Source organism: Heteronotia binoei, chromosome 18, assembly GCF_032191835.1.
Source record: "Heteronotia binoei isolate CCM8104 ecotype False Entrance Well chromosome 18, APGP_CSIRO_Hbin_v1, whole genome shotgun sequence".
Lineage (NCBI taxonomy): Eukaryota > Metazoa > Chordata > Lepidosauria > Squamata > Gekkonidae > Heteronotia > Heteronotia binoei.
In genome coordinates, this window is record NC_083240.1 from 28277875 (window position 1) to 28297277 (window position 19403).

General features: G+C 46.3%; 1 protein-coding gene across 1 annotated transcript in view; it reads right to left on the reverse strand.

Moving 5' to 3' along the window:
• Positions 1-19403, reverse strand: part of SH2B2 (SH2B adaptor protein 2) — a 59614-nt gene that overhangs the window by 18258 nt on the left and 21953 nt on the right. The window contains exons 2-3 of the mRNA XM_060259292.1: positions 8545-9429; positions 1248-1349 (exon numbers count right to left, since the gene is read on the reverse strand). Of these exons, the coding sequence (XP_060115275.1) occupies positions 1248-1349; positions 8545-9402 (960 nt within the window). The 5' untranslated portion in view covers positions 9403-9429. The remainder of the gene's footprint in view (positions 1-1247; positions 1350-8544; positions 9430-19403) is intronic.

A 19403-nucleotide genomic window follows, 5' to 3' on the forward strand; every position in this document is an offset into this window, starting at 1 on the left:
GGTCAAAAGGAGAGATCATTAACTTGCAAACTTAATGGGCAAGATCAGGACAAACCTTTGAAATTGTCTCCCATGTACTACAGGCTGCTGAGATCTGAGAACCAACAAGGTGAGGTGGATACAGAATGGACCTTGGACTAGCAAGATATGCATTTATATTCTCAATTGGTATGATCATACCAATTGACTCCAGATCACTCACGGCCAGCAAAGTCTACCTCAAAAGACTGTTGTGAAGGACAAAAATAATACACACATATATATGCAGCTCTTAGCTCCTAGGAGGCAGGCCAGAATGCAAAAACATAAGAAACAAACCAATTTCACACTAGCCCTTTAATCCTGGTTTAGCCCTGTCCTCAAACTGACATTCTGCACTCGAATCAGAGAAACCAACTCTATGTCTCTATGATTCTATGATTTTAATATAAAATGTCAGCTTGGGGACAGGGCTAAACCAAGATTAAAGGTCTAGTGTGAAATTACAGTGTGAGAAATTTTGAAAAAGGAGAAAAGAACAACTGATATAGCCTTAATTGTGGGTCAGGGAATCTTAACTGTTTTAAGCAGTGTTTGCTAAACAATATGACTAGCATTAGGTGTTTTGGACAGGCTGCTGTATGAAATGTATTTTGTTATACCCTATTTTTGTCTCTAGAGGGGACCCAAAACAGCTTACAACATCATTCTTCCCACCTTCATTTTATCTTCACAATCATTACCCTGTGAGGTAGAGTTGCCAGCCTCAAAGTGGAGTGTTGAGTTCTCCCAGAATTACAATTGATCTCCAGACTACCATGATCAGTTCCCCTGGAGGAAATAATCACTTCTAAGTATGGACTCTTTGGTATAGCATAGAGTACAGGAGAAATGGAAGTCCTAGAGTGGCAACATATTCCCACTGAGTTTTCTCCCTACCCTCCCTGAATCTTCAGAAATTTCCCAACTGGCAATTCTACCAAGAGAGAGAATGGCCCAAGCTTCCATGGAAGAGTGGGCGTTTGAGTTTCCCAGATCCCAGTATGACACTATAACCACTATACCATGTTGGTGGCATCCACACAAGGCTGGATATCGCAACAATCATTCGTGATTGGACTGTCTTCTCCACATAGGAAAATCCCTTTGTATTTGTTCTGCTACCTTTCTGGTAGCAGAACAACAGTACAATACCCCGCAATGTATGGATCCAGCCATTGTTCTTACCCAGCAAGGACACCTTTACGTGCCCACCGAAACTGCCTTACCTTCAGCACAAAAGTGTTGTCTTTGTCTGGCATCTCCAAAGGCATGGTGGTCCGAACCTCGATAATGGCAGAGAGAGGAATGCTGACCTTAGCTTTGGATGCCTGAGGGTCAAAGATACAAAGAAAGGAAACAGTGACTCAAGAGTGGATAAGATTTTTCTCAGGGACTGGCTGAGGCAATTTGCAGAAAAGAGAGCCTCTCACCAGCCTTTGCCATTATTAAAAAAAAACCCGAGAGAGACAGAGATGATTTCCCTCGTGGTCTCTGCTAACTTCGAGGTCTTTTAATTAAAAGTGTAGCACCCCAGGGGGAGATATGTTAATGAAATGTATTCACCCCCCCACCTTCACCCCCCCCCAGTTCTTTGTGCAGTTAGATTCTGCTGCCAGTGACAACGTTAATTTCTTCCCCTTTCTCGAAATGCTGAGAGCACAAGAAGACCTCATTTATTCAGATAAACAACATTTGACTTTTAAAATTGTCTGTTTTAAAAAACAAAAACAAAACAAAACTTTGGCATTCACAATCAGCTAGGGGGAAATACCAGAAAGGTAAAGAGATGATAAACTTCTGACGGAAAAGGTCTACAGAGATGCAGAGCAGGCATGGCACCTGAAGTCCAATCCTCCAGAAAAATAGCATGCACAACCCCATCCAAATGAGTAATACAAAGATCAGGGCTTTTTTTTTTTTTTTTTTAGCAGGAATGCAGTTCCAGTTGGCTAGACAGCAGGGGTGTGGCCTAATATGCAAATGAATTCCTGCTGGGCTTTTCCCACCAAAAAGCCCTGTATGAGATTATGATGATGTCAGGGGGGGAGTCTAATATGCAAATAAGTTCCCGCTGGGCTTTTTCTACAAAAAAAGCCCTGACAAAAATAGAATGTTTTTATGCCAGTTCCATTTGTTTTTGAGGAGCAGAAGGGGCTAGCGGTTCGTGAGATTAAAGCCCCTCTTCTTTCTGCTGTTTTAAACAAAAAGCCTGTGCTTTAAAACTGCTGTTTGACAGTCAAGTTAGGGGGCACGCAGCTAGTCACTGGATGATTTGTAAATCTTACTGATGCCTCAAAATCCCCCCTCTCCAGCCTCCTATTAGCTCTCAGAAATTTGCAAAGCTAAAACCCCCATCAATGCACATATTCTTCCCCAAAGGTTGCCAATCTCCAGGTTTGGTGTAGTGGTTAAGTGTGTGCACTCTTATCTGGGAGAACCAGGTTTGATTCTCCACTCCTCCACTTGCAGCTGCTGGAATGGCCTTGGGTCAGCCATAGCTCTCACAGACTTGTCCTTGAAAGGGCAACTTCTGTGAGAGTCCTCTCAGCTCCACCTACCTCACAGGGTGTCTGTGGTGGTGGGGGGGAAGGTAAAGGAGATTGTGACCACTCTGAAACTCTGAGATTCAGTGTATAGGGCGGGATATAAATCCAATATCATCACCTTCTACCTGGAGATCTCCTGAGGTCACAACGGATCTTCAGAAGACAGAGGTCAGTTCACCTGGAGAAAATGACTGCTTTGGAAGGTGGACTCTATGGCATTCTACTCCAGTGAGGTCCTTCCCCAGATTCCACCTGCCAAATCTCCAGCGATTTCCTAATGCAGACCTGGCAACCAACGTTCCCTCAAAGCTGTGGAGTCTTGTGAACTGAAATTCTACTTTGTGTGCTGTTGACATTAAAGTTGTGAGCTCCTGCATAAATTAGTTTGCTCTGGGGCCATTTTTTCCTGAGCTGAGACAAAAATTTGTGAGCTGGAGGCTAAAAAATTGTGAGCTAGCTCACACTAACTCAGCTTAGAGAGAACACTGTTGGCAACCTATCTTCCACCCTTTTAAATCTCGCAGTCAACGTTATGTGCTTCTGAAGCATAAGAAGTCACCTCACCACCAGGCTGATTTTTTGGGATAAGGTGGGGTTTCTCCCTTTTTGGTTAATTTGTAAAGTCATACTTTTCTGCACAGATGGGGACTCTCCCGCCCACCCCCACTCAATGTATAACAGCCCTGCACTGTCTGTGGGTTTCCTCATTCGCTGCCTCTCTGACAGGCACTGGGAGGGACCAGCCCTGTCGTTATTAGATAGAGTGGAATTCCACCAGTCAATTGGCCAAACTTCTTTTGACCTGTGGTAGACATCCACAGGCAGATTGTAAAAGGAACTCTTTCCCCATGAGGCCAACCCCAAAGTACACAATGTAAGAAAGCATACTGCACCCCCTTTCTCAAACCACAGAATAGACATCCAGGAAAACAGAGGGGTGGGAAGGAGTGGGCTTTCTGATATATTGGTGAGAACAATGGTGGGAGAGGATGCACTCCATGAACCACCTTTCAAGGGACAGAGGCACTAATAAGCTGCCTGTGTCTCACAAGGAATCACTTCCCAGAGACACAATTGATTAAGGGGGAGAAACACAAAGGTGTAGGGAAAAAATGACAGGAAAGGGTTTAAAAAAAAACCAATCTGGATAGTGAGAACTGCTTAGCTTTGATAGACAGGCTTTTAAAACAAACAGAAGGATAAAACAAAGGAGGGAAACTGAAAAGCTTAGGAGGTCTGAGTTTTGCATAGCTGAGGGCTGCAATTTAGTGGCAGGGTGCACATTTGATGTTCATAAAGTGGTGAGCTCAGTCTCAGGCATCTCCAGTTTAAAGGATCATGGGAAAAGACCTGTCTCTGCTGGAGAGACACTGAGAGCCAAGACCAGGGGTGGCCAAACTGTGGCTCAGTGGCCAAACATATGACTCTTTCACACATATTGTGTGGCTCTCAAAGTCCCCACTGCTGGCTCGGAGAAGGCATTTGTCTCTAAATCACTTTGCCATGCCAAGCCAGCCAATGGCTTACAGAATGCATTTAAAGTTGCTTTCTTTCTACCTCTCCCTCCCCATCTATTTTCCTTCCTTCCTTCCCCTCCCACATCTGGCATTCATGTATTGCGGCTCTCAAATCTCACATTTATTCTACGTGGCTCTTATATTAAGCAAGTTTGGCCACCCCTGGTCAAGACCAAAGGATCAGAGCTGTTCCAAACCCTCTGTTGTACCTCCTTGTTCATTACCATCAGTAGAGGATTATTTAGTATGTGTGATCACAGCCAGAGAGGATTTTTCCTTCTCTCCTAAAGTAGTAGAACCCAAGGGCATCCAATGACCTAGTGAAGAAGATTATATTGGATTTGTACCCCGCCCTTCACTCTGAATCTCAGAGCGATTTACAATCTCCTTTATCTTCCTCCCTGACACAGACACCCTGTGAGTAATATTCCCTCTAAGCTGTGGGGTCTTGTGAACAAAAATTTCGACTTTGTGAGCTACTTGTATTAAAGTTGTGAGCTACTGCAGAAATTAGTGTGCTCTGGGGTCATCCTTCCTGAGCTAAGATAAAAATGCATGAGCTGGAGGCTAAAAATCTGTGAGCTAGCTCACGCTAACTCAGCTTAGAGGGAACACTGCCTTTGAGGTGCATGGAGCTGAGAGAGCTCTCACAGAAGCTTCCTTTTCAAGTACAGCTCTGTGAGAACCATGGCTGACCCAAGGCCATTCCAACGGCTGTAAGTGGAGGAGTGGGGAATCAAACCCAGTTCTCCCAGATAAGAGTCCGCGCACTTAACCACTGCACCAAACTGAACTTGATGGGCAGTAGGTACAGGACAAACAAAAGGGAATACTTCTTGACCCAGTGGCTGACTAAAATGTGGAATCTACTGTCGCAGACATGGATGGGTTTAAAAGGGGATTAGACAGATTCACAGAGGACAGGACTATCAGTAGCTCCTAGCCATGGTGGCTGAAGGGAACCTCAATGTTCAGAAGCAGTAAACCAGAAGGCAATATCAGGGGCAGGTCTCGGTCTCTATAACCTGCTATTGGCCCTCCGAAGGAATGGGTTGGTCACTTTGTGAGACATGACTGACCCAAGACCATTCCAACACCTGCAAGTGGAAGAGCGGGGAATCAAACCCAGTTCTCCCAGTTAAGAGTCCATGCACTTAACTACTACACCAAACTGAAGTTGATACACAAGACAAACAAAAGGGAATACTTCTTAGACAGATTCAAAAAGGAATACCTCTTAGACAGATTCATAGAGGACAGGTCTATCAGTAGCTCCTAGCCACGGTGGCTGAGGGGCACCTCTGTGTTCAGAGGCAGTAAACCAGGAGGCAATATCAGGGGTAGGCCTCAGCCTCTATAACCTGCTATTGGCCCTTCAAAGGAACTGGTTGGTCACTTTGTGGGACATGACGCGGGACTAGATTGACCAGTGCTCTGATCCAGCAGGGCTCTTCGTATGTCCTTAACCAAGGATTTGAGCCCAGTATTTCTCACTCCAGCTCTCTGCCTACAACACCACATTGGTTCTCAGCTGTTGAGGAAACAGGAAAAAAAAAAGGCAGCAAGCTCTGAAATCAACCCACAATCCCTTAATCGTAAATCCCCAATCAACCCTTCATCCACAAATCAAATGGTACTGTAACCCATTGAATAACCAACTCCCTCTGAGTGGCGTCTTCAGTAATAATCCAGGATCGGCATGTGGGCCACCCACGTGGCTCATGGGGGGGAAAAATCAAACTTTAATAACCTAATAAGACTCACGACTGCTCAGATCCATCCTGCGCTATTTTTGACAGCACTGACATCCGGAGGAGACACGCACCAGCAGAGCAGCTGAGGAAACTGCCTCTGATATAATCCATTAACTTTATGGCAAGCTGAAAGGAAGACTGCAGAGGAGTTTCTGACAGAGCAAGATCCTTTATGCTGATTTCCCTCCCACCTCAACCTCCGCAGCTGTTGCAGGAACCTCTTCTAGCTGTGGAATTAGGCCAGTCAGTAATCATAGCAACAATAATTAGCCTCCAGAGCTCACGCTGAAATCATGCATGGCTTGTGGGTAACCTGCAAGCCACCCACAGAGCAATTCTGCCTCAGCATAACTGTGGCACAGGAAAACATTTGGTCTCATTTAACTAAAGAAGATGGGCTCATGGTTTTATAGAAAAACAGCAACAACCACCCAGACAACTGAATGAAAAGATACAGCAAATATTTTTAAAGTGGAGACAATAAAGAGAAAGAACTTTTTTTTTCTTTCTTCATAATTCTTCAACTGGGAGGTTAACTCAATGAAGTTGCATAGGCAGTAGATTCAGGACAGACAAATGGTAGACCTCCACACAGTAGCCTCTGCTTTTCAAAAGGGATGAAAGCAGGGGTGGAATTCTAGCAGGAGCTCCTCTGCATATTAGGCCATACCTCCGTGATGTAGCCAATCATCCAAGAGCTTACAAAAAAGAGCCTTGTAAGCTTTTGGAGGATTGGTTACATCAGGAGTGTGTGGCCTAATATGCAAAGGAGCTCCTGGTGGAATTCCACCCCTGGATGAAAGGAATTAAACATGGAGGGTAATGTTCGTCAACTGCTATTGAACACAACAATTACATGGAGCAGTACCAGCTGCTGTGAGAAGTAATGGAGGACACTAAATTGTTCAGGGTGGTGAGAACCAGAGAGGATTGTGAGGAACTCCAAAGGGATCTGTTGAGGCTGGGTGAGTGGGCGTCAACGTGGCAGATGCGGTTCAATGTGGCCAAGTGCAAAGCAATGCACATTGGGGCCAAGAATCCCAGCTACAAATACAAGTTGATGGGGTGTGAACTGGCAGAGACTGACCAAGAGAGAGATCTTGGGGTCGTGGTAGATAACTCACTGAAAATGTCAAGACAGTGTGCGTTTGCAATAAAAAAGGCCAACGCCATGCTGGGAATTATTAGGAAGGGAATTGAAAACAAATCAGCCAGTATTATAATGCCCCTGTATAAATTGATGGTGCGGTCTCATTTGGAGTACTGTGTGCAGTTCTGGTCGCTGCACCTCAAAAAGGATATTATAGCATTGGAGAAAGTCCAGAGAAGGGCAACTAGAATGATTAAAGGGCTGGAGCACTTTCCCTATGAAGAAAGGTTGAAACGCTTGGGACTCTTTAGCTTGGAGAAACGTCGACTGCGGGGTGACATGATAGAGGTTTACAAGATAATGCATGGGATGGAGAAAGTAGAGAAAGAAGTACTTTTCTCCCTTTCTCACAATACAAGAACTCGTGGGCATTCGATGAAATTGCTGAGCAGACAGGTTAAAACGGATAAAAGGAAGTACTTCTTCACCCAAAGGGTGATTAACATGTGGAATTCACTGCCACAGGAGGTGGTGGCGGCCACAAGTATAGCCACCTTCAAGAAGGGTTTAGATAAAAATATGGAGCACAGGTCCATCAGTGGCTATTAGCCACAGTGTATGTGTGTATATAAAATTTTTTGCCACTGTGTGACACAGAGTGTTGGACTTGATGGGCCGTTGGCCTGATCCAACATGGCTTCTCTTATGTTCTTATGTTCTTATGCTTTGGTCCTCCGGGCACTGCTTGGGAGTTTCTTGGGGGAAGGAAGCTTCTAGCTAGTGACTGTTGGTAACAGGATGCTGGACTAGATAAATCATCAGTCTAATCCAGTGGGGCTCTTTTTCAGAAGTCTCCCAAGAGACAAGAAGACAGTTTACACTGGAACTTTGCCTCAGCACATGAATGCTGTACCTCTAAAGTCTTCACTGCTACAAGACACCTGATCATCTCTGAAAAGGATAGCTTATGTAGCTTTTTGGAGATTGCAGTGGCTCCCCCAGAATACCAAAATTGGCCATCTCGGTACCTACAAGGAGGACCAAGCACAAAACTTAGCAGAAAGGACAATCCCTCAATTCACATTCCTGTATAGCCCACAGGTTTAATGAACAATGCCCGCAGAAGCAAAGCAATTTCTGAAACTGTCTTCTAGCAGAAATGGCTGAAGATTATTTGGGTTCCTTACAGGCCCATTTAAAAAATGAAATGGAAGCCCCATGGCACAGAGTGGTAAAGCTGCAGTACTGCAGTCCTAACCTCTGCTCACGACCTGAGTTTGATCCCAGTGGAAGTTGGGTTCAGGTAGTCAGCTCAAGGTTGATTCAGCCTTCCATCCTTCCGAGGTTGGTAAAATGAGTACCCAGCTTGCTGGGGGGAAAGTGTAGATGACTGGGGAAGGCAATGACAAACCATCCCATAAAAAAGTCTGTGCTGAAAATGTTGTGATGCGACATCACCCCAGAGTCGGAAATGACTGGTGTTTGCACACCAGTTTACCTTTACCTTTTACAGGCCCATTTGCTGGTTGGTTAACAGCTACAACTTAAAACATGTCCACTGTAGGAAGAAACATCAGGGAACCACACCACAAGAATTTTTTAACTGTGATCCTTACCTTAGGAGGAACATAAAACTCCAGAAGGAACCTTTCCCCCTCCATCTTCACAGCTTTCCGCAGCAACAGGCGACATTTCTGCCACTGAGAGCTGCCCACACAGTTCGTATCATCAGCTACCATGTAGCGGAGGGTCCCCTCTCTTTGAATGTCCACCAGGTCCACCTTGGAAGACTGGCCTTTAGTAAGCCGCAGCTTGTGAGTCCATTTTTCCCTGGAATCACTGTGTTCCTTGTTCCCAGAGGGACAGTGTTCCCTGTCGGACCGCTTGCCTTGGGTAGCTTCTGTGCCAGGCTCTGGAGAAGACCTTCTGTGCCACATCTCTTTCATTCCATCCACCACGCACAAACTCATGTTCCTCAAGGAGAAACCTTTCTTGAATTTAGGCTTAGAGGTAGTATGAACAGAGACGTCCTCTGAGCTCCGGGACTGGCCATAGGAGGAGACCTTTCGTATCTGAACTTGCTGGGATTGGCTTAGATATCTGCTCGAGGGCACGGGGTTGTCCATGCTGTCCAGAGATTCTGTAGAGGTCTGATCTTTCCTCGGCAAGATATCCCGGCCGTAGGGCATGTGGCAGTTCTGAAGCCCCACAAAGGGTACAATGTTGTATTTGGTGGGAGAATCTGATACAAAGACCCTGTTGACTTCCAGGCTGAAGATGTCCAAGAAGTTAGCAGCAAAATGATGAGAGAAAGAGGTCTCTGCCCCGGGAGTGTCGTAGTGAGGGTTCTCCTTCAGGAACTGGCAGAATTTCTGGGCGAAGTCCACAGCGGCAGCCTGGGCATGAAGCTCACAGAATTCCCTCCAGTCTGGAAGCTGGGAGGGAGGCTCTTGGCAAAGGGTATCACCATTCATGGCTGCTCCATTCCACCTGCCAGCAAACTGTCAAAAGGACAAGAGATCAAGAAGGTGAGAGGCAATCATGTTAAAGCCCATCTGGTTACCCATTTATTCCCAGTGAGTGAACAACCCCATGTCCAGTTCCCTACAGCAGTATTTCCATAAGCTTTACTTTAGCTAGGACACACTACGGACAATTCTATGCTAATAAATTTTCGGACACATTGAAAAATCCAACAGTAAATGAAGCAATTTAAAGTACTGCTTTTTTACATTTAAAAATGTACTTATTTAGATATTTATACCCTACATGTCTCCCCAATGAGAGTCAAAAGCGATTTACATGGGTCTCCTCTCCGCCATTTTACCCTCTCAGCTGTCTTGTGAGGTAGGTCAGGCTGAAGAAAGCCACTGGCCTAAGGTTACCCAGCGAGTATTTTTGGCATGTGTGGGGATTTGAACCTGGGTCCAACACTCTAACCACTACACCACGCTGGCTCTCAAAGCCTTGTCTTCCTTTCAAGGACCTCATAGTAACACATACAAAGTAATCCCACTTCACCAGTCCTCTTTAACAATCATAAGAACATGACAGAAGCCATGTTGGATCAGGCTAATGACCTATCCAATCCGACACTCTATGCTCCACAGTGGCAAAAAACCCAGGTGCCATCAGGAGGTCTACTAGCAAGGCCAGAAGACTTCTGGTTCAGCCCTGGTGTCTCCAGTGAAAAGGGAGTTTGTCTTGTCTGACCAAAACCTTTGACGGCCACTGCCAGTCACAGCAGACAATTCTCAGAAGCGGACCAATGGTCTGACTTCACATACAGTGGCGTGTAATGGTTACAGCAGGGATTCCCAATCTTTTTGAGCCTGCACATTCTGACATAGCAGGGTGGGCACAGCAGCAACATGGCTGCTGCAGGAGGCACAGCCACCCCCAAAACGATAGCCACAGCTTAATTTCTTCAACAGCACAGGGTAGATTCTTGTGCTGTGGTGACAGCTGCTGCCAAAATAACATCGGGGGGAAATCTGCCTAGCTTACCAGTAATCCATCAGAGGTCTTGCTTGTCAAAAGCCCTACCAGCTCCTCCCATTTCCTAAAATCACTTGGTGGCCACCATGTTGGTGATCTCTGGGTCAGGTTGTCAACTGGGAAGATCTGGATTCAGACCTCTATTCTACAATGTACCTAGGGTTGCCAGCCTCCAGGTGGGGCCTGGAGTTCTCCCACTTTTACAACTGATCTCCAGCTGGCAGAGATCAGCTCCCCTGGAGAAAATGGCTGCTTTGAAGGGTGGATTTGTACCCTGCTGAGGCCCCTCCCCTCCCCTCACCCTCTCACAGCTCCACCTCCAAAGTCTCCAGGTATTTTCCAACACCAGCCTCGCAACCCTACATGTACCTCACTGGATTACCTCAGGCCAATTACTCTCTTGGCATAATACAGCTCACAAGGGCATTGTAAGAATACAACCGCAATGAGGTGGGCTGACGAAAGTATCTGCAATCCAGGACTGTCTTGAATCAATGCATCGCCGTTTGTTCCGCGGTTCCCATGAGCAGATCACTAATACGGGCAATCTTCTCCACCCTTGTGCAGGCCCTCGGGGGGTTGGGGGGAGCACCCCAATTCACTATTTCTTTCGAGCAGCAAAATCAAAAATAAAATCTGCCTCGCTTACTCCACTGTCCTTCAGAGATGGTTAAGGCTTGATTTAAAATGCGACGCTGGCATAACAAGGCCAAAACAACAACAACATTCTGGACTGTGTGCCTGCATGAGATCTTCTTTAAATTGGGCTGCTAATTAGGCAAAGCAGCTTTGTCTGCAAAATCCCAAGGGTGAGTTTCCTTTCCTCAGCCAGAATCATATATATCTCTAGTCCTATGCAACCCAGCTAGGGTGAGACTCGGGGGGGGGGGGGGAGAGAGAATCCTTCTAAGAAGCAGAGAACTAGTTTGGGGTTGGCTAATGGGCTGCAGATGGGACGGAATCTCTTCACCCCACCGCTGACAATTCTTGGCTGAGAAGTGAAACAGCTGTGGCTTGGGATCATTCTAAAGCTGCCCGCAACCACACAAACATGGAAACCCCAAACACCTCATTTCAGCTCAGAGCGCTTCAGGATGGCCAGGAAGCTGCAATGAAGTTAAGAGCAAAGCAGGCCTAGGGGGCGTGACCAGCACGTCTCCGCACATGGGCCTGGTGGCGTGATACACAGCCAAGACATCTTTTCTACAACTATGTGGCTTCAAGCACTATGTTATTTGGAAGGGAAAGGCATATGAATGAGCCACAGCTCTCTGGCACGCATACGGATCAGACCACAGCCAAGGTCTTCCTCATTTAGAATGAGAAAAGTATGTCTAAAGGGCCACAAGGCTTTTTTTGTAGCAGGAACTCCTTTGCATATTAGGCCACACACCCGATGTAGCCAATCCTCCCAGAGCTTACAGTTGGCCCTGTGCTAAGAGCCCTGTAAGCTCTTGGAGGACTGGCTACATCAGGGGAGGTAGCCTAATATGCAAAGGAGTTCCTGCTACCAAAAAAAGCCCTGGTAGAAGTAAAAATGCAGGGCGGGCCTGTTGTTGACCATTAAGTCAAGAAGAATTACTTCCTCTCTCTGACAGAACAGAGTCCAGTGGCACCTTTAAGACCAACAAAGTTTTACCCAAGGTATAAGCTTTCGTGTGCATTCAGACTTCATTTCCTCTCTCCAGTGTGACACATCCACTAAAAATTAGGGTTGCCAGCCTCTGGATGGGTAGGGCGATACATTCCTGCAAATACAATATTTTTGCTTCTCATACAATCGACCATTATTGCTATTGTTCCCAACATCTGTCGGCTATTAATAGTGTTGTTGGTTCTTGTCATGTCATACTGAGGGGTTTATATTTGCTATATATTATATGCATCAGCTCCAGTGCTGAGCTATCGAGTTTTGCCTTTACCAATTTTAATCACAGAAGACAATAATACAGTTCATGGTCTCAATTTAACTTCATTCAATTAAACATTCAATTGAATAAGAAGCAAAAATATTGTATTCACAGGAACTCATCGCCTTACCTGTTACATGGTAGGTTTTTTGTCGTTAACCTCATACTGTGGTCCATTTGTCTTTGTTTAGTTTTGTCAGCCTCTGGGGCCTGGGGATCCCCTAGAATTACAGTTGATCTCCAGCTACCCTGGAGGATATGGCTGCTTTGGGAGGGGCCATGGCTCTGTGGCAGAGGCTCTGCTTAGAATGCAGAAAGCCCCAGGTTCAACCCCCGGCATCTCCAGTTGAAAAGACCAGGCAATAGGTGATATGAAAGAGCTCCACCTGAGACCCTGGAGAGCAGCTGCCAGTCTGAGTAGACCACACTGACCTTGATGGACGCCCTCATTCAGTATAAGTCAGCTTCATGGGCCCATGAAGGTGGCCTCAATGTTATACCCCGCTGAGGTACTTCCCTTCACCCCTCAAAGGCTCCACCCCCAAATCTCCAGGAATTTCCTAATTCAGAATTGGCAACACTCATGCAATACAAGCAGGACTTGTAGTTCCAGCCGGGCCCCTCTGGCTTCAGATGTTCCTACAGATTGGGGGCAGTGATTTAGAGGACGGAGTTTGGGGCAAGAGATATGAAGCCACAGAATCTATCTGCGCCAGTTCGGTGTACTGGGGAAGTGCATGGACTCTTATCTGGGCAAAGAGAGTTTGATTCCCCACTCCGTCATATGCAACTGCTGGAGTGACCTTGATTCAGTCTTAACTCTTGTCAAGAGGCTGTTCTCTCAAGAGCAGTTTCTGTCAGGGCTCTCAGCCCTCCCTACCTCACAGAGTGTCTGTTGTGGGGAGGGGAAGGGAAAGGAGATTGTAAGCTGTGAAGAGGTCGTGAAGAGGGTAGTGAAGAGGGCAGGTAGTGAAGAGGGCAGGATATAAATCCAATCTCTTTCTCTCTTCCTCTTCATCATCATCATCATCAGGCTTCGGACTCAGTTGGAGCTCACAGGAGCACAGCTCCTGAACTTTTCTGAGAGTTCCACCTCCATTGTCCATTGAATAGTAGGTGCAGCTGCATAACAATCCCTGGATGAGCTCCACCACCTATTTTTCTACAAAACGACCCCTGATCATCATAATCTTCTGAAACAGCCATTTTCCTCAAGTCACCTGACTGTGCTAAACAGGTAGCTGCAATGCGGTATACCACCTCTGGCAATGTATGGTGGTGCAGCAGTTCCCTTCTTTATCAAGCCATCACAAAGGCAACACACACCCTTAGCCAGAGTCTTTATTTATCTGTATTTTTCCCAGTGCTTTGTTTCTCATATTATTTGGCTGTTTTATGGTGCAGCTGGGCCAGTTTTAGCCTTATTAGTCATCTAGGTTTGCTCAGAAATAAATTTGAGTCTAAATATTTTAAGCAAACACATTAAAATGGATGTTTACATGGAAGCCCTTTCTGATGTGGAAGAAGCACCCAGTTACGGCTACAAAAGCCAATACTGAAAGAGGCCATTTTAACAGACCCTTTTGATTTTCACAAGCTTAACAGAAGGGGGGACAGGTCATTTCCAGCATTTAACTGTCCCAGCTATACCATTTAATACCATTGATGAGTTGTGTTGTTGTTGTTGATTGGCCTAGAGCCGCAATAAACTGACTGACTGACTGACTGACTGAATAAAAGGTATCACGAGTGCTCCATGATGTGACCCAAATAAATAATGCGGGGTGCACCAATTCAAGCTATTATTGTGTCAGTCACTGAGCCCACCTCCTGCTCAGACACTTACAAAGGAAGACAGACGGTGAATGGCTCATGCCACGGACAAGACTGATGCACTCTCTGGGTAAGTGGAGGGAGGGAGCAGACTTCTCCGAATTTCAGTTTCAGAGTTTCATAAGCAGCAGGAGACGGGTCCCTGACCCCAAAGAGACGACAAGCAGAACCGGACAGTGATAAAGAAAACTGAAAGAGGGAGGAAAGGAAGAGACCATGAAGAAGGTCCCAAAGTTTATTCCTTGGCATCTCCAGCTAAATGATCTCAGAGAACAGGTGTTGGAAAAGACCTTTCTCTGTCCAAAACCCTGCCATTTGGAGCAGGGAACGCTAAAACCGAACAGACCAATGGTCTCACTCCATAGAGAGCAGCTTCATATATACACTGTCCTTTCAGCTTACCAAAAATACAATTCATGGTGGTAATCAAGGTCAATGGTAGCACAGACACTAGCCAATCAGCTCCCACTACTTGAAAACTTGCAGCTCATACCAGGGCAAGAATGTATATATTCATGGCAGCAAAAAAGAATTCAAAACACTTTAAGAACATAAGAGAAGCCATGCTGGATCAGGCCAGTGCCGCATCCAGTCCAACACTCTGTCACAGTGGCCAAAAAACCCCAAGTGCCATCAGGAGGTCCACCAGTGGGGCTAGAAGCCCTCCCACTGTGCCCCCCAAGCACTAAGAATACAGAGTATCACTGCCCCAGACAGAGAGTTCCAACAATACCCTGTGGCTGTTAGCCAATGATGGACCTCTGCTCCATATACTTATCCAATCCCCTCTTGAAGCTGTCTATGCTTGTAGCTGCCACCACCTCCTGTGGCAGTGAATTCCATGTGTGAATCACCCTTTGGGTGAAGAAGTACTTCCTTTTATCAGTTCTAACTTTGACAATGTTCATTGTGGCTTCACTCATAGATGCCCTAAGCTTGGGGTGGCACCTGAGTGATCCACTCTGGAACTGGCAGGTAGGGCTGCACACTCCCTTTCCAAGAGGCAGCGCTAACTCAAGCGTTTAGAGAAAACGCTTTTCAAGAGTCAACAACATCCTTATTGCACAGACTGCCCTTTAATACAGAAGGCAAAGATCGCTGAGCGCGGGCATGGGAAAAACACTTCTGCTTTGACCGGGGATAACCTTTCAAGCTAACGGGGCTAAACAACAACAACAACCACCCAGGAACAGACGCCCACGACTGAGGTTATAGGCTGAAATGTGGAAGAAGGAGGTCCACGCAGGGTTACATAAAAACGGTTACAAAACGCTCATCCGAGCAGCTGTATCCAGAAACGCGCTGTGGGCATAAATAGAAGCAAGCATCTTGAGGGGTTGATCCTTGGCTTTCTACCTGGAGGATATTCAAGGAGGTGGCTGAATAAACCCTGCCTCCCGCTCTGGTATTCCAAGGAGGTCTCCCATCCAAGTACTTGCCAGGGTTTACTCTGCTTAGCTTCCGAGATCTGACAAGACTGGGCTTGCCTGGGCTATCCAGGTCAGGGCGATTCAGGGCCACTGTTGACCAGCAGTAAGCCTGAGCAGCATCAACACAACCATGTAAAGAGCAGCAAAACTCTCTAAGAGGAATGCCATTAAATTTGTTCCCCTGGGCCACAGGCCAAGATCCCCCTGGAAAACCCATTTAGCATCGTCCACTGAGGTGTTCCAGCACAGCTGCCACCCATTAATCAAAGGCTGTTCTCTCAAGAGCAGTGAAATCAGCAGCAACATCAGACAAGCTTCTTTGACAGAAAGCTGGCCTCCTGCTATGAATCTTCTCCTGAACTGCAGAGCTGTGGCAAGGAATGTCAGGTGTCTTCTAGGGCAGGGGTTCTCAGCCACTGACAAGTGTTCCGCTGGTGGGGTGTAGAGTTTTCACAAGTACTAAGAATTCACTCTCCCTCAAACTCCGTGTGATGATGATGATGATGATGATGATGATGATGATGACGATGATGATGATATTGGATTTATATCCCACCCTCCACTCCAAATCTCAGAGCGGCTCACAATCTCCTTTACCTTCCTCCCCCACAACAAGGGGAGGGATGGTGGCTCAGTGGTAGAGCATCTGCTTGGGAAGCAGAAGGTCCCAGGTTCAATCCCTGGCATCTCCAAATAAAAGGGTCCAGGCAAAGAGGTGTGAAAAACCTCAGCTTGAGACCCTGGAGAGCTGCTGCCAGTCTGAGAAGACAATACTGACTTTGATGGACCAAGGGTCTGATTCAGTATAAGGCAGCTTCATATGTTCATGTTCAACAGACACCCTGTGAGGTGGATGTGGCTGAGAGGACTCTCAGAGCAGCTGCCCTTTCAAGGACAACCTCTGCCAGAGCTATGGCTGACCCAAGGCCATTCCAGCAGATGCAAGTGGAGCAGTGGGGAATCAAACCCGGTTCTCCCAGATAAGAGTCTGCACACTTAACCACTACACCAAACTGGCTCCATCTGGGCTGCAGGTCAAGATTCCCCTGGAAAACCCATTTGCCATCGTCCACCATCGTCCATTTGCAAGTGTGAAATACCATCTCCTGCTGAAGCTACTTGCTATGGATTATCCACCTATGGCTTTTTGGCACACTAGCAGTAATCTTGGTGTTTCTTCTGCGTCTCAGAGCAGTTTACAATCTCCTTTTCCTTCCCCTCCCCACAACAGACACCCTGTGAGCAATACTCCCTCTAAACTGTGGATTCTTGTGAGCAAAAATTCTACTTTGTGAGCTACTGGCATTAAAGTTGTGAGTGAATGCATACATTGGTTGGCTCTGAGGCAATTTTTCCTGAGCTAAGACAAAAATGTGAGCGCCAAAGGCTAAAAAACTGTGAGCTAGCTCACACTAGCTCATCTTAGCGGGAGCTCTGCCTGTAAGGTAGATGGGGCTTAAAGAGCTCTTCTGAGAATTGCTCTTGAGGGAACTTGTGACTGATCCAGGGTCACTCAGCAGTTCCATGTGAAGGAGTGGGGAATCAAACCCAGTTCTCCCAGATTAGAGCCTGTGCACTTAATCACTACACCAAACGGGCTCTCTACCTGCCGGGGATTACGCTGGGGATTACCTACCTGCCAGGGATTATCCATTGTGTTACTACAATGTTGCACACCCTTAAAATTTACCAATGGATAATCCCAGGCAGGTAAATTTACCAAAAAGGATAAACACAATAGCTGTAAATATAGTAAAAGGTGGCTTTTTGTTTCTTCCATAATGGGACTCTTTGATAAAGTGACTGCTGGGACATCAGATACAAAAGGTTCCAGGGGACCCCCAGAATTGCTGCCAGGCCAGCACAACACAAGAATCAAGTCTTGCAGTGTCTTTGCCAGCGTGGCACCCAGTCTCAGGTGCGGAAGACCTGTTTTGTCCATGCCACAGCAATACCCCTTAATCCCCAAGCAATGCTGTATCCAGTATCAGCACGACACCCTCATTATAATCTACAACACACCATCAATCATCACAAGGGATTTTAGTAGCTTGAAATCTACTTCTGCTTTTATAAGCATTAAGTGTAACCACAGTCTTTCTTCTAGCCAGACGCATCTGAAGACACACTTGTGAAACCCTTACCCCCTCCCCAACATCAAGCAACAGATATTATCAGAAATGCCTTTCACTATCTTGGACAGGGACACAAGGGGGTGGGAGAGTCACAGGGATTTGCAGACCATTCACCGTTTTGTCATATGCCCATGCAATATGAACACAGTGCTTAATATGCCATATGGCCTAGGACCTGCCTACCTTAGGGACTGTCTCTCCCCACATGTTCTCCAGAGAGTACTGAGATTGGGCTCTCAAAATCTGCTTGTTATCCCCGGGCCAAAGGAGGCCCGTCTGAAATCCACCAGGGACAGGGCCTTTTCGGTAATGGCTCCTTACTGGTGGAACCAGCTGCCGGAAGAGGCGAGGGCCCTGCAGGACCTTGGCCAGTTCCACAGGGCCTGTAAGACAGCCCTCTTCTGACTGGCCTATAACTAACTGGCATTGGAAACTTTATAGAAGGTTGTAGTGTAGTATTCTGACAGATCGCTGTTTTATTTGTTTTATTATTTTACTGTTTTAATTGTTGTAAATCGATGTATTTTTAAAACCAAAATGTTAGATCTTATGTTGTGAGCCGCCCTGAGCCGCTTCGGTGGGAAGGGCGGGATATAAATTGAAATAAACTGAAACTAATATCATACTCAAAAAACTAGCTTTTCCCTCCCAGGTATGCCATCAAGAAAAAGAGATGGAACACCTTAAATCTGCATGTGAATTAAAGTTAAGTGCAATAATTTAAAAATTGTGCACAACAGTTTTAGTGCATTTGGTCTTCTGCTCCTTTGCTATAGACCAGGTAAGTCTCCTAATAGGATTAATTAACAAGGCTACGACAGGGACGTAATTTAAAACCTGGTCTCCCAATTGAACCCTGGCTAGCCAGATCTTGTCAGATCTCAGGAACTAAGCAGTATCGTTCCTGATTATGACTTGGATGAGAGACCAGCAAGGAAGTCCAGGGTTGCTCTGCAGAGGCAGGCAATGCAAAAGTGCTTCTAGTCATCTGTGCTGTGTCCTGGATGACCGGGGCTGGCCTGATCTCATCAGACTAAGTAGAGTTGGCCCTAGTTAAGTACTTGAATGGGAGACCACCAAGGAAGCCCAGGTCACTCCGCAGAGGCAGGAAATGGCAAACCACCTCCGTTGGTCTCCTGCTTTGAAAACCCGACAGGGTCACCTAAGTAGGCTGCAACGTAATGGAATTTTTCACCACCTTCCAACCACACATTCTCCCCACACAACAAAGGTCTTAAAATAACTACCTGTGTTTTGGTTCAGGCAGGGTTTACACATTATCTGCGAAAGCGACTAGCCCTCCGAACTTTTCAGCAGGGTTTCTGCCCACAATAAGACCCTGCTGACACGACCTCAAAAGGAAAGGAGAGGCAACTTTTGTTAATGCTTCCATGCCTAGTCACCTGGAATCCATCCTTATTCAGGTGGCCGGCTATTTATAGCCCCGGTTTAAAACACTGTCCTCATTTCCTGAAGCCAGCTGTGCGCATGTCTGTGTGCACACAGTGTGCTTCCATGCTGCTGCAAAAGCCTGAAGTCTGATCCGCCACAGAATCTGGTGAGTGCTCCCAAAAGAGATACAACTCACTTTTTTTTTTTACAAGCAAGATTCTAGCTCTCATTAATATCAAGAAACATCTGGACGAATCTCTGCATCCTTTCCAACATC